General features: G+C 43.8%; 1 protein-coding gene across 7 annotated transcripts in view; it reads left to right on the top strand.

Moving 5' to 3' along the window:
* Positions 1-15626, top strand: part of PIAS2 (protein inhibitor of activated STAT 2) — a 451007-nt gene that overhangs the window by 13315 nt on the left and 422066 nt on the right. For 2 of the 7 annotated variants that reach the window (XM_085629360.1, XM_085629352.1), the window contains exon 1: positions 280-410. The exons of 1 other annotated variant lie outside the window; for it this stretch is intronic. In XM_085629360.1, the coding sequence (XP_085485486.1) occupies positions 387-410 (24 nt within the window). In that variant the 5' untranslated portion in view covers positions 280-386. Of the gene's footprint in view, positions 1-279; positions 411-485; positions 1275-2449; positions 2534-15626 lie in introns of those variants that run through there. 4 more of the 7 variants (XM_085629401.1, XM_085629375.1, XM_085629391.1 and 1 more) reach the window with 4 other exon arrangements.

Here is a 15626-nt window from a genome sequence, read left to right as displayed (position 1 = left end):
CTTTAAATCTACTGACTTTGTGCAATAAAAGTCACCAACTATGTAATATATTAGAGAGAAGCAGTAGCTTCTCTCTAGTTACGGGCAGGTCACATTCACCACTGAAAAAACAGGCATTTACTTTTTAGCTAACAACGTTTACATCATTGAAGTCAGCATGAACCTTCAAAAAATAGAAACTTAATTCACTCTCATTCAATTCTATAAATTCTTCTTTAAGTTGGCCAATAGGTTAAAAGTTAATGGAGGACCTCAGAACAGAGCTATGTGCCCCGGGGCGCAAGGGGCGGGGCTGCACTGCACAGCTGTTTCAGGGCTGCCACTTCCTGCTCCGAAGTCACGTGACGACGGCGGCCGCAGAGCGCGAGGATGTCTGCGGGTTGAAAATGGCGGACTTCTCCGAGCTTCGGGTGAGGGGTGTGCGCGTCTGGCGACTTTGTGGGCGCGGCTCTGGCTAGCGGGAGCGGGGCGGGTTCCGCTTCAAGGGTTTTGGATGAGGCCGTGATGAGGGGCGCTGTGTCTGTAAAGTGGGGGGAAGGGGAACAGGCCATTCCTACTTAGGGGCTTAACGGTTGAGCGGTTGACCGTGATACGGGATAGTGTTGAAGTGAAATCTAAACTGGTTGTCATTGGACTGAAATAGTTTGCGAATAGCGACGTGCCCTCAGCCTGTTGTATTCCCTCAGTCGCAATCTGGTGCTTTATTATTTGTGTGTTTGGGTTTGTAAAATAAGAAACGGGACCACGGCAAAGTTGTGGCTCGGCGACGTTCCCAGAACCGCATCTTTGGCCAGTGACATCCCTTTGACCCATATGTTTATTTATGTTTACAGTCTTGTATAGCGCGAACTCGACCTCTTGGCATCGGAGCGCTTTGCACGAGCACCGGTTACACCTCACAATGTCTTGTTTGCTTTTAGAAATCGGGATATTATGTGAATAGCCCATAATTACAACATGTTGAGCTCAAGCGAAGGCTCGAACCTGATCCCCCGTGTTTGAAAGTCGGCAGCTCCGGCCGTACCACCACATCCTCTCCCAGTATTACCATGACAATCATTACGGCAGGGCACAAATCCTAAAAAAAAAATAAGTAGGGAGACTAACCAGGTTAGGCCATATTCTAGTGTAATCATGAAGTGTGCCATCACAGAGCATGTTGTCATAACGTGTGACATTGCTCATGACATCAGAGGATGTGACCTCACTGGAACTGGAAGTGACCTCACAAGAAGTGACAGAAGATATTAAAAGCCCTCACACATGTTTATCAGGTATATCATGTGTACATTTAAGCGCACCGTGAAATTTAACAAATAAGATTTGGCGTTGAGGTTGCGCCAAAAGAGTGGCGCAATCCCGACGCAAAACCTGGACCTCAACTAATACACTAATTTTTTTAAACCCTGCCACAAAGAAATTAGCAACAAGGAGATGCATGGTAGTAGATGTTCTGCTTAATTGGTTGCAAAGTCTACATTTTTAGGTCTCGCCTGACCCAGCGCATGCGCTGGTCTGGCAAGACTTTTAGTGAGGGCTCAAAAAATGCTACCATGGCCAGCCTAGAGCTTCAGTGCATGTGCGCGGGCGCGCGCTTAGGAGCAGAGGCGCCATATGGCAAACCTCGTCATGCTCATTAAGCGCCCGCGACCACTTTCGCGGCGCCCCTTTGATGTTCTCAGTGAGCCGCGCGGCCAATGATAGTTCTTTTTTTGTTGTTGATTGTAAAGAGACGTCTCCAATCAATATGCCGGTGACTGCTGGCTTTCACCAGGTTAAAGAACTATCATGCTCACCATTATGCCTTATACATTTTTGAGAGGTGTATACATCCAGCCCTTGAAACCCTTAAAGCATGACCATGCTGTTGCCTCTGTGTATGGGGTTTCCCCGTGGCTGCATTCCAATGTTCTGAGACCCTTCAGCATGTCAGCTGCTCGCTTTAAACTTCAGCGCCTGCTTCGCAACACCCTGCAGATAGCGCCATATGTTTACAGAATACACACACTCTGTCTGTATACACTGTTATTATGTAGCATTTGTATTCAGTTTTGGGTTTTCTCCTGAAGGAATTTCTTTCACCTGTAATGTTATACGTTCTTGTTGCCTTGCAAGTAGACTGTGGTCTGTTTTTTTCAGTTCAGTTTTGTCTGACTTTAATTCGTATGAAATTTCTTACGTTTTTGTAAATGACCTCTAATGCTCCTAGCTTAAAGTAGATACATTTATTTTGCTCATATTTTAAAAGGTAGCATGGGGTTTCAATCTAGTCTGATCCTACCACTGATTATATCTAGAATTGTCCTTGGCCCCCACCATGTCACACATGCACAGTTACCAACACACACAGGTTACATACAATTCATGCTGATGCCCCATGTGTCGGCAGATGTGAACCTTGAATTGCTACGGTGCCACGCTGCAATTAAAATACCACTGTCTTCTTACAGAAGCTGTAAGTGACTTCCATGTTCCCTAAGGGGTTTTCTGTTTCATTGATTTCATTGAAGTTAAATGCTAAACCGGATTTAAGGTAGGATACCTGACAGCGTTTTTTAGAGCATCCTCTTCAATTCATATTTTTTATTGTTTTTATAAGTTTCTGGCACGGAAGCTTAATTAACTAATTCATAAATGTTAAGCACCTTTGTTTCCTGGTACTTGTTTATTTTCCCCTGCCCTCCCACCCCCACATTTCCCTGCCTGCCTTCTTCAGACAAGGTAAGGATTTCTATTTCTCCGCAATCATGAGACATGTGCCGCCTTTGTGGTACACGAGGCTGTGCCAATCTTTGTACGCCCCTAGCCGGCATGACAGAGGACGAAGCCATGACTTCCTACCAATCTGAAAACCTTGTGTGTTTGTTAAAGTTTAATATTATGCAGCATGTTCATTGTTAAATAGCTGTAAATGTCTATTTTTAAAATATGTAATCTATCTATAATGTGTGTGAGCATAAATGTGTGTGTGTGTGTGTGTATGGAATGGGAAGTTGTCAGATGTCATTTGAAGATATTTGTGTCACATATGGAGCAATGAATTACACAGCAAATTAGCAGTATTGCTCAATGAATCGTCACAAGCCTGTGCTGACCTATGATATATTATTTACATCGACAACTCTTCCTTCTTTTTGTGCATTGTTGTACGTATACAGGCATGTGAATGTATGTGTGTCTATGTGTCATACATGCGTGTTGCTTCTTTAGCTTCTTTGCTGGGTAGCAGCTGGTGCATCCAAAACCCACATTTCACAGGGGTAATGAATTAACCAGGAATTATTTTCTGTAACTCACTGAAATCTCAATAATTCCTATGTATTATGAATTTCATCCAATGGGAGTACTAATCAGTGTCGTATTTCCCTCTCAGCAGCTAATTAGTGTGTTAGGATGACCGTGCATTTAGATTTAGAAAGCCTCCAATCATTGCCCACCTTTATACCAGCCCCTTGTTTCATCAGCATCCTCTCCATGAGTGGTCAACATTCCGTGAACATTCGAACTGCAATTAGGCCCCAAATGCTAAATGAAAATTGCAGAGTGCAGCTGCAAAGGTCTCCACCTTTAGAGAAAAGTGTACTTCTTAACACCACAAATGTTGTTTTCAGTCCATATGCCACCCACTCAAACTATTTGAAACTTTTCTGTTCTTTTTAAGATAGACGACCAAACAGTATAGTCCAATATGTAACTTACTGTTTTAAATAATAGAATTACTATGTGAAAAAAGTGCTTGCTAACTGTACCAAAATGAGCACACGATATAAAAATGAATAACATATATCATACTAGGGTTCTATGAAGCAATTTCAGGTGACATTGGTTTTGAAATGTCGAGGAGGGAGTATTGAGGTGGCGCAATATCCTGATGCCAAGGACCAAAATATAGACAGTTAATTATTTAAATATTTTATATACCTAACTTCCAGATTTACTTACTCTGCCAATATATAGACCTTCAAGGTACGCAGATGTGGAGTTAAGAACAATAAATCTATACCTCCCTCTGTGCACTTACCTTCTCGATAGTTTGGTACTCAATTTACTGGTCATGAAATTGTGACCTCAATATTCCCTCTTCGATATTTCCTCCTCAATACTCCCTCCTCAATTTTCCATGCTACAATCTATTTACAAGCCCCTGGCCTCAAGATGTATTCGACCACGACACCCCAGATGTCAGATTAGGACCATCACACACAGATGCCCTAATAAATATTTTTATTTCACATGAGAACATTGGTGCAGTTACGGGAAAATGTTTATTGAAAACTGCAAGCTAAAAGGGCTGTATTTTGTGGCTCGCTGTAGTAGTTACTACGGAAAACATTTAATATATGTTAGTCGCAAAGTGTGTGTGGAGAGGTCACAGAACATGTTTGGTTCCTAAAATCGTTATTATGTACACATTACAAGTTTTACAGATATTATCTTCATGATCTAGCTAACATTGCGGCACTGATTACAGTGAAATAAGTATATTTTGTTTACTTTTTGAGAATGCTGGGCAAGAATTATCCTATGCTGTGTGTTTTGATGTGTCATTATCTAAACGCATTGTCATACTCGTAGAATATGAAATCAGACGAGAAGCTCAGTTTCTAAGTCTACTATTTCATGAAATACATAATTCATAGGATAAATGTAACGTCTGAAAATTAAGTCAAATCATTCAATAGTATTGCACATTCTTTGTGAGTTGTGGGTTTAAATCTACTGACTTTGTGCAATAAAAGTCACCAACTATGTAATATATTAGAGAGAAGCAGTAGCTTCTCTCTAGTTACGGGCAGGTCACATTCACCACTGAAAAAACAGGCATTTACTGTTTAGCTAACAACGTCTGCATCATTGAAGTCAGCATGAACCTTCAAAAAATAGAAACTTAATTCACTCTCGTTCAATTCTGTAAATTCTTCTTCTTTAAGTTGGCCAATAGGTTAAAAGTTAATGGAGGACCTCAGAACAGAGCTATGTGCATTACATTTCCTAGTCATTTTTTCTTTAGAACTGGCTATCAAAAAAAATAGCTGAGCAGATTAAGTAGGTACAACGAGGCACATTTCTTCTCCATGTACTTATATTATTAGTTTACCCAGCGTAAATAAAACAAGCATTGGCATAGCCAATAGGTCTCGCTTTTGGGACCTCCTAAGTATTTAGTTTTGCAGCACAATATCCTTGGTGCCACAACATCAGCTGTTGCATGGCTAAACCTTGTACCTTATAAGTGTTTAGCCATGCAACAGTTGATGTTGTTGCACCAAGGATATTGTGCTGCAAAACTAAATACTTATAAGGTCCCAAATGCGAGACCTATTGGCTATGCCAATGCTTGTTAAATATTTGATTGGGTTAAGGCTTCTGCTGTGAAGGTGCCCAGTAAATCTCAGGGTATAGTAATAATGGTGAGATAACTCTGGTAGTTAATGCACTTGCTGGAGAGATCTGTGTTTTGTGAAGTCCCAGAATTGAAGTAGTAGAGAAGGTAAATGTGTCTCCTGCAAAGCAAATCATCTGATTTGCAGATGACCTATCTATATTTTATGTAGATAATAAAGTGGGTTGCGGCCTTTTGTTACCTGCAGTTTATAAACTGTAATCCTTCTGAATGGCCACAGTGTAGTATAAAGGACATGTGACTCTTACACCTTGTAACTATATGTCTCATGTAACTCATCTTATACATTGATTTACACATGTACGATTTATTGTCAATGTGTATGTTTCGTAAAGAGCTCTGACGCCTAAAAGAAATAAAATAGTGCTATTGAAATTATTTGTGTAAATACTGGGACAGACAAACATCTGACATTCTTACAGTGCATGCACTTCTATACAGGGGCAGAACAAAGATAAAAGCAGCCTCTCAAGTACTCGTGAAGAGATAACAAGCTGTGTGCCTTTGTTTCCCCTTCCTGGTATTTACATTGAAGTGTGAGGTTCCAGCCCCCCTCCAGTCAGGATATTCAAACAAAAGGAGGCCTGATGGCCCCTTAACTTTGGCCCAGCTGGAGGTGAAAAGAAATCTCCCTCACTGCCTGCACATTGCTGCTGGCTATCGAAAGCAGACAACATGCAGGCGCTGATGAACGTGTCTAAAAATTACACTGGACACGTTTAGCATATTGTGTACCTGCGTGTATCCCCGACTCGGCCCTGATTACGAGCATTATAAGTGGAAATAGGGGGACACCACGTTGCAAAAACTAGTTGTCTCCACCCAGGGCACAAGTCCAATAAAAAGAAGTGGGGGTACTGACAATATGCAAATTACCTCACGTGCTGAACGTGTCCCGGTGTCTGAAAATTACACCGGGACACGTTCAGCATATTTCTGTGGGGCCCAGCTTCTTGGCAGGGGGGACGGCGTCCACCCTGTGAAAAGAGTGGGGGGACGCGGGGGGACGCTGTGTACCTGCATGTACCTCCGACTCGAGCCCTGTCTCCACCGCAATATTTCAGGCCCTGCCCCCAGTCTGCTGAGCGTATGGGGGCATGTTGGTTGCATCTGTGCATCACAGACATATAACGTAGCCAGCAGGTACCTTACCTCAATGTAATGATATGCCATGTGATCGGAAGAGGAGGGGTCAGGCAGCCACAGCCTGTCAACAAACACGTAATGTTTCAAAACATAAACATCTTACTCGTCGTGGCTTAGCAGTATTCTGCTGCTTTGAAACCTTAACGTGAAAATAAACTTCTCTCCGTTATTCTGACGTGAATACAGTGCATTTTTTATCTGTATATCTTCCTAATATATGATTGGCTACTTGGGAACGGGGGCGGGGAGTCTGCCGAAACCTAATGTTTTAGTGGCCTCTCGCCTCAAATCTCTAGCAACTGTGCAAGGCATTGACAATCCCTGGTTGCACGCACATCATTACCACATGTTGCTATGCAGTGGTTTATATCAATAAACACACTGATACGCAGACCAAATGAAAATTGTATTGCACTTTTTTCAACGGGATCGCCATCGTGTTTTATTGCCAATTCAGGGATGACCTTTTCAGCTTTCAAACTGAAATATGGAGCATGCGCATTTACCCGTTAAGCTTTCGAACTATAGATTGGGGCGTACCAATTGCTATACGTTCGCTTTCAAGAGGTCTTCGAGGATCACAGTGCAGAGGCTGAACGTTTCACCTCTAGTATAAAGTACTTTGTGATAGCTCTATCACTATCTGATTAATATTTATAGGTGTGATGGGTATACGTCAAACTAAAGTGAATTGTTGGAGCTATGTGGGTAGTGGAGCACTAGAAGAGGAGCGCATGGCCTAGATGTATAATTAGAGTTGTTTTCCTGTATCACCAGTATTGGAATGACAAGCTACGGATCAGAATCGAGGTCCACGGTCTGTGGAGGTACCTGTAATGAAAATAGCGTGATGTAACACATGGCAGGTTAGAGGTGCCTAGTGGAAACTAACTTGTTGGCTTAGTACAGAGCATAGCACTGCTTGCTGCAGATCAAGACTGGGTGGCGAGCATAGCGTGTCCCCACACTTCTCTTGCCGATGTGACTTAACTCTGACCTGAAGCAACACTTGCCATTCCAGCCTCAATTACTTGCTTTCCCAGGTCTGCCAGTGCTCCAAGATCCTGCCCAGCAGCACAGCTTCTGCTTCAATACTGATTTATAAGGTCTTGCTACAGGCAGTTTTGTAATAAGTACTACACATTGTGGGCTTTGTGTCAGCACTTGCTTTTGAGTAGACAGCATAGTAAAGTGATGTCGTGAGAAACCCAACTGCATGTGAAACTGGTATCCTGATTTTCTTTAGTCCTTCATGAAAATTGCCATTGTGGTTCATGGTGGGGGTGAGGGGGTTGAGTCAGCAGATTCAATTGTTAGAAGGAGAGAAGTGTTTTGGAAAGGGCCTGGTTCTTCTGTCTTCCCCTTGAGTGGCCCATCCAAGGTGCATAGCTTCATACTTATTGTGCTCATGTAATTGGTACTTCTACTTTGAGTGAGCCCCACCTCTACCTGCTTGGCGAGCCATCACCTTACACATTGCTGGCAAAAATGAAGTGGGAAAAGGAAATGCACCAAACCAATTCTTGGACTTTAGACAGTGGATCCATATCCAGTGTCCGAAAATCATGTATAAGCCACATGTTTCCACTTAGTTCCTGTGCCAATCTTCATCACTATGAATGGTAGAACTCCTCAGAGTACTCGGAGAGCTCCTATGATCTGGGCCTAGTATTGCTGCTGGCAAGTCTCCCTGAGTGAGGGGTCATCACTTTAATGCTGCACATCATAAAGGAAAGCTGTGGGTCTGCCTTACACCTGTGAGCCTGCCTGCTGAGATGGGAGAAGGTGACTTGACCTGCAGGACCCTAATGCCCAAGAAGTACAGATGCCAAGTCCGGAGAGAGGAGCATCTCAGAAGAAGTGGACTGCTATATGAGAGTGTGCCTGGAGTCGGCCTGAGTGTGACTAAAGGGCCTCCGTTTGTACCCAAGGTAAGTGAATGTGAATTTATGAATCACCAGTGCTCCTGTTCCAAAAACCACTACAAAAGAAGACCAGAGGACCTGTGCTGACTGTACCTTTATTGCAACCCGCAACTCAGCACCCTGTACCTGTAAAAGGAATCCCCCAGCTGCTAGTGCTAGAACTGACCAATTGGAGAGCCTTCAATTGTGCTGCTGGAGTTCTAAGTGGGACAGTTATGCACAAACATGGCTCCACTGCAGACTGGGTCACTGGAACCAAGCTCTACCTGGCCGAAGAACCCTAACTAGTGCGAAACAGATTTTAGGTTGCTTGAGTTGAAGAAAAAGGAGCACTTAGCAGTTTGGGCTGGACTGTTCCCATTGAAGCAGGGTCAAGACTGATTTACATATGTCTGAGTCCTAACTGAGGTGCCATAGTGTACAAAATAACAGTGGACTGAGATACGGCTTGAGCAATTACCAGTGACTGGGATTATTTCAAGCATTCCTTCCATTACTTTTTGTGTACTTCAGGCTGCAGCTTCTAGCGGCACGGCACCGAAAGGAGGGAGTGGGGACTACTCAACGAGGCCAGCAAGCACCATTGCATGCCTCAAGCAGTTAAAGTCTGTACATCCACACTTGGATATCAGGAGTGCGTTTCACCTCAGGTAAGGCCAACACCTATAATTGCTGACAATTTGGCGAACAGATCTGCTGTGACTTAGAGATTATTGCAGCCTGCTTCACAGAATTTCACAGTTAAGGTATGCAGACTGATCAATGGGCCTCAGAACTTTGGAAAACTATTCTTTCACCTTAATGAAACTATGCTAGAATCTAAAGATTCAGTGTACCTGAGCATTCATCCTCAGAGCATCAATACAATACCGTGCCTGTATACTTAATGGGCCCGATTCACAGAACTAACTTAAGACAAAATCCTAAACTAACTACCATTTTGGTATTCACAGAGGCACTTACTCATTTCGGTATTCACAGACGTTAGGAGTCCTAACTTTAGGACTCCTAAATGCCTTCTGTGAATACCGAAAGTCTTAAAGTTAGGATTTTTCTCAGTTTAGGAGTAGTCACTACTCCTAAACTGAGAAAAATCCTAGCTAAAATAGCACCTGAATTCTTTGGACGGGGAGACTAAAAATCCAGTTGATGGTCTTTGAGAATTTGCTCATGGAGTTGGTAAGATGCTCAGTCCAGGAGCCGTTCGCAGCAAAGACTACCCCAAGATAGGGAAATTTGCAAGTGCTTATCAGTTTTTGGTTGCCAACAGTGATGGAGCTAAGCTGGAGTTTCCAGGGGCCACAAGACATTAAAAATGATTTATTAAAATTAACTCTTAGGTCCAGGCTGTCCATATATTTAACGAAGGACTGTGCCAAGATACGTAGAGAATTTGGGGTGCGGCATATAAGTACCGCATCGTCTGCCTATAGTAGCACGGGGAGAGGTTTCCCATTAATCATAGGGACATCCTGGGACATAGATATTAGTGATTTGTTCAGACCGTTAATATAAATAATAAAAAGACCCTCCCTTCCAATCTTAATGGGTCCTGAAACCTCTCCACCTCTGCCAATCCTCACTTGTGCCTGGAGGTCTTTGTGGAGATATGCCAAGAAATGGACCAGAGGCTCATCCAGGCCGTAGGCCAACAGGATAGCCCACAGCTTCGACGTATTAACAAGGTCGAAAGCTGAGGACAAATCCATGAAGGCCAAATAGACTGGAGACTTCCGGGCGATGGTATATTTCCCAATTACAAGGCTGAGATTAAGACATTGTTCGTTAGTACCAACCTTGCTACGGAAGCCTAGCTGGCAGGTCTCTAAGATACTGCATTCCTCTGTCCATTCCAATATCTTATTATATAAGACTCTGCCCAATATTCTAAGGGTGTTATCAATCAATGATATCTGCCTATAATTGCTGGGCTGCGACCGATTCCCCCCTTTTTGAATATTGGGACAATAATACTTTTAGCCCAGGTGTCGGGTAACGGGGCATGCATTAGATTGTTGAAAACATTCATGAGAATCGGTGCCCAAAAATTCGGCTTCCATTTGATAAAATCTATTGGTAGCCCATCAGGGCCTGGAGCCTTATTCCCAATACTCTGATGGATGGCTTCTTCTACTTCAGCGAGTGTTATCTGAATGCTGACAGGTGGGCCATATTCATACTGATCAATGTACAGTGAGGGGGAGGCATAAATATTTGAAAAGTGGGTTTCCCAGGATTGGCTGGATATAGTACAGCTAATGGGGGTTAGTAACCAGCCCATAGATCGAAAATCCCTTACAGCGGACCAAAATAATTTACCATTTTTATCAGTTGCAACTTGCGATAGGGTTTCCCAGCGGTCCCTAAGGAGTACTCCCTTCCGCTCGTTAACTGCCCTGTTGTACTTCTGCCTTGCTAATTTCACATCCGATGCGCACCTGGGTTCGACTGACAATGCCTTGCGCAAGTTCCTATTAGCCAACGAGCATTCGTTATCGAACCATCTAGGGCCTGGCCTTCTTAAAGATACAGGCTTCGACAAGTAAGTTTTAATAGCCAGACAAAGTTTGGAAAAGTTCTGGACTACCTCTGGGTGCGGGGTTTGAAATGACAGACAAGAATTAATGAGGGGCAGGTTGTCCTTAGCTAATGATTTGAACAGATCCCTGTTATCAGTGCCCCTCCATACTAATCTTAAATTGTCTGTCGATAACGTTGGGTCTCTTGCCACACATTCAGATGGAAACACCGGTCATGCGGCCAATCTCAGTGCTGTTTTAATAGGGTTGTGATCCCCTTGGACAGTCACAACGACTTCCGCGGTGACTAAATAGTCCACGAGTAGAGGGGAAATAAAAACAAAATCTATAGTGGAACAGTGGCCCCTGCCTCTAAATGTCGGATGATGGTTAATGGTCGCATGTGATGTGCCCATCTGGTCCATAACATTGACCAGATTGTGAGACCTCAAGAGCACTGCCAGTTCTGCACCCCTACGAGAAGAGGGAACTAGATTGTGTGGCTCTCCACCCAAATGCGTGTCTTTGAGTTTTGCATTAAAATCACCTCCCAAAATAATCCCAATGATATTGCCCGAACCTTGCTGGTAATCTAAATTAGAAATAAAATCAAAGAGCTCAATGAAATTCTTATTTGGAATGGAAAGGAAATCATTATTGTAAAAATTTACCAAATAAAAAAACTCTTCTCTTGTACAATACAACTTGAAAGTTACAGCTATTAGTTGGGAGTAACTTAAAACTTCCACCAGCTGCTACGTTAAGCCCAATGAAAAGGCCCCCTGAAGGTCGGCCCAACTTATGGCGGGATGCCGCCGCATTAAAGCAGTGAAACCCCTCAATGTGCAAATCATGTGTGGCCCAAGTCTCCTGGAACACTACTATGTCTTGTTCTTTGACTAAACGCAACCAGTCCTGATCATTAAGTTTGGACTGTAACCCTGCTACGTTCCAGCTAAGAATGTTCAAGTCTACCTCACTGTTAGCTCTGGTGGGGGATAGGGCATCATTATTATTGTCGGTAGTTACTATAGTTGCAGGGGAATCCTCCAGATGATGTTGCTGAGGCAACTGGGGGGCCTGTCAGTGGTGGTTGTCAATCCTGTGCATCTAAGTCAGTAAATGCATTAAACCTATTAATTAGCAAAGGCAAAACGTGGGCATTCCTGAGGGGTTCCGCGGATGGCTTATAAAAATAGCCCAGGGGGAGGACACTAATGTGGGAGTTTAGCGGAGGGGGTTGCTCAGAAGTACTCAGTAATCGGCGAACCATGTGGGGTCTGCGAAAATTAAGAACAACGCAGTCACCGTCTATATTCTTTTCAGAATGGCCAACCCATCCTACTCTTCTAGCCATAAGAATATCACTCGAAATTGCAAGAAAGGAACCTCTTGTGTTTGCAAAGGCAATCTACGGACTTATTGCGAAGATCTGCCCAAGATTCCCTTTGGTCTCCGGCTAATTCGGGGACCCCAGCCAAAACTAGCACATAGGGACAGTAGGCAGGAGGTAGACTTAACACATCAGTGTTTGGTCTCACACAGACATTTCTAGGGCGGTTGAGACGATCCCTACTTGTGCTTATGTCATTTACGGGGACACTCGCACATTTGGGGATTGGGCTACTTCTTCCTAAGACCGGGATTGAGTTAACTGTATTTCCTAGGGCAACACCCTGACTTACCCTTTGTTCACTATGAAAATTTAACCCAGGGAATGCATTTTTGTTACTACAATTTGTATGCGAGATGGCAGGAATACTCTCTTTATGGGAGTCAGAACCAGGATGTGACACCAGCCCAGATGTGTTGCTCATGGATAATGTAGGCATTCCATCCCTGTCACTAATTTGAACAGGGTTAACATTCTGGCAACAGTTGGTCAATTCAGAGTTCAAACATTCAATTTCCCCCCACAACAAATTGAATTTCATGTCAATTGCATTCTTAATGTCAGCCAAAGCATTTTCAATCGCCTTCAGGGCAGAGGAGGGAGCGGTTACTAACATAATTAAAAGTAACATCAGTCTGTGTGCCCACTGCAGCAGTACAAATAACCACGGAGTTTGTTCCATTGTTGCATGTTAAACAACCTTTGGCTTTTTTTAGACTTGGTCATCCCTGCGTCCCTCTTCCTTTTTGCAGGTTGCGTCTTCACTTTGTCGATCTTTTGGGGACCTGCTGCCCGTGCTCTATTACTAATGCCTGGTGCGTCTGGGACTGCCGAATTAGGGGCTTCTGAGCATGACAGAGATAAGTCTAAGGAAACAGGGCATGCTTCCATTGGGGTTGATTCATGGGTGATTTCATGTGTTACGCCATCAGTGTTCGGGCCACCCAAGGATAGGCGAGAGTGCAGTGTAACTGGGTCCATGGACAGACGACGCTCTGTCAGTTCGATTTCATGGGTAAGCAGAGACTCTGCCCTTACAATGAAGGCATCTAATGTCCCGGCTACTCCCTTGTGTTAACTCGTCATGCCAGAAACACAAGATGATCCAATTATTTCACCACTAAATAACACACTGGCGAGCAATTAAGCAATACAACTCGCTTTACCTTAAGACACGCGCTTTGTCCTTAGTGGAGGATATCAGGGGGGTGGCCCAGCCCAGCCTCTGCCGGCCCCTGATGGGCACAGACTGACACGCCCTTGGCCCGGGCTTTGCACGGTGCGCGCCCACACGGTTCCCCCGGAGCGGGAGCCGCGCAGACCTTTATGCGCCTCCGGGCGTGGGAGAATGGCGGCGGCGCCTCCTGCCGCGAAAGTCAGCAGCAGGGCGGTGTGGGATCTGTGGTCCCCTATGTGGCCAGTGAAAGCGGTTACTTTGTCAAATTTACAGCTCTAAATAGGACGGTTGTGACCTAGTAGCCTCGGTCTGCCCTAAGGCCTAAGAACGAGGTTTAATATAGGGCTTTATTGTAAATGATTTGCAGATATTTCACAGTGGGGCAAACGCCAACATGTTCTTGATGTTTGCCCTGCTGTGATTGTCGTAATTGTTTGTTTTGTAAGAGGGGGGTCCCTGCCGGTGCTCCCATCATCCTCCCCACCCTGCCCATGGGCATTTCACCACCTCCAACTGCAGCATGGTTTAATTAGGTGCTGCAGAACAGGCAGCATAATGTCCCTCTGCAACATAAACGCGGCACAGAGTTTGCATACTCTTGTCAATTGCACCTCCCCTCTTTTTATTGGATGGCCTTCCTCTTTATTTTGTATTTGGCTCGCCCCCAGAGCATAGGTTGTCTACAGTTGTTTTTTTTGGCTAGATAGGATGCATTTTTCCATTGCTGAGGTCATGGAACTCCATTTTGTTTGCCAGTTGCAGTGCGTTGCCATCTTGCAGAACGTAGTGCGGTGGGCATCTTGAAAGTATTGTAAATATAACTTTTTATGCTTTCAGAGTGGCTGCTCATTGTTTGATGCAGTGTGATGACACAACACATATTGCATCAGAGCAGGAGGTGGCAATCTGTAAAGTATAGATGTCAATGTTTTCTATATTTTTAACATGGGTCACTGCCACACTTAGCTTTGCCAATGCTGGAGGATTTGAAAACCCTCCAGCATTGCCAAAGGATAGCTATTATTAACCACATGCAGCTCTGTCAGCACACCTCCTAAATTTCTGTACATTCATGCGTCTTGTCTATTTTGTTGACCTTCGCCACATATATATCTGATTATATAGTTTGATTAGAACATTTAAATAATTATTTTTCACAAAAGCAATGTTCTGTGAAGTTATAGTAACTCAAAAATGTTGTGATTAAAATATTTCATACGTTACTTAGGTTCATGAGTTGAGGAAAGCTCGAGGCTTCACAGATCCTGCCAACTGACCCAACACACACCACTCACACACCAGACTTTGACCAGTGAAGATTTTCTCCCATCACCCTTTTGGGCAATTATTTTGTTCTGAACACACTTCTGAAATACGTACTATTAGAGTCTATGATCAAGGCAAAGCTTTGATCCATCATCTTTGGTCACAGTCAATCCATCAGCCACAGTCTAGTCCGTAGAACACCCCATCCACAAACTGTAATCTCTGGCATATCTTTACCCAATGTCTGTAATCGCTGCGCTCAACTCCTGTGATCTTTCTGAAACATAGTTTGTCATAGAACATCATTACAATGCTTGGTTTAGCAGATGTGCTCATGGCAGCATTTGGTGACTGCGGTGCTGGTAGCTGTATGAACAACAAGCATTTGCAATGCAATAGGTCTCCCATTTACGCGAGTTTAAGCTATTGGCATTGTAAATGACAATGCCTTTTATTTATGTTTTAAAAACGAAAGCAAAAACAAAAGGCATTATTTGTAATGTCATTTGCTCAAACTCGCGTAAATGCGAGACCTATTGCATTGCAAATGCTTTTGCTTCATTTGACCACCAGATGGCAGTCACAGCACACACACAAACAACCATTCTGTTGCTAGGTTAAAATGAAACACGAGTGGAATCGGTACCGAGATAATTGATGTTCTTGAAAACGGGCCCCTGTACACCCTCTAAAAACCGGAAGCGAAACGCTGTCTTTTGTGTTCACGAGCCGTTGTCCTTTTTAAGGAAAATGTGTGGAGCCTGAACCATAACACGGCGGCAGTGTTAACCAGGCA

Source organism: Triturus cristatus, chromosome 2_1, assembly GCF_964204655.1.
Source record: "Triturus cristatus chromosome 2_1, aTriCri1.1, whole genome shotgun sequence".
Taxonomy (NCBI): Eukaryota; Metazoa; Chordata; class Amphibia; order Caudata; family Salamandridae; genus Triturus; species Triturus cristatus.
Note: the sequence above shows the minus strand (reverse complement) of the source record. Positions and strands in the feature narration are given on the sequence as shown.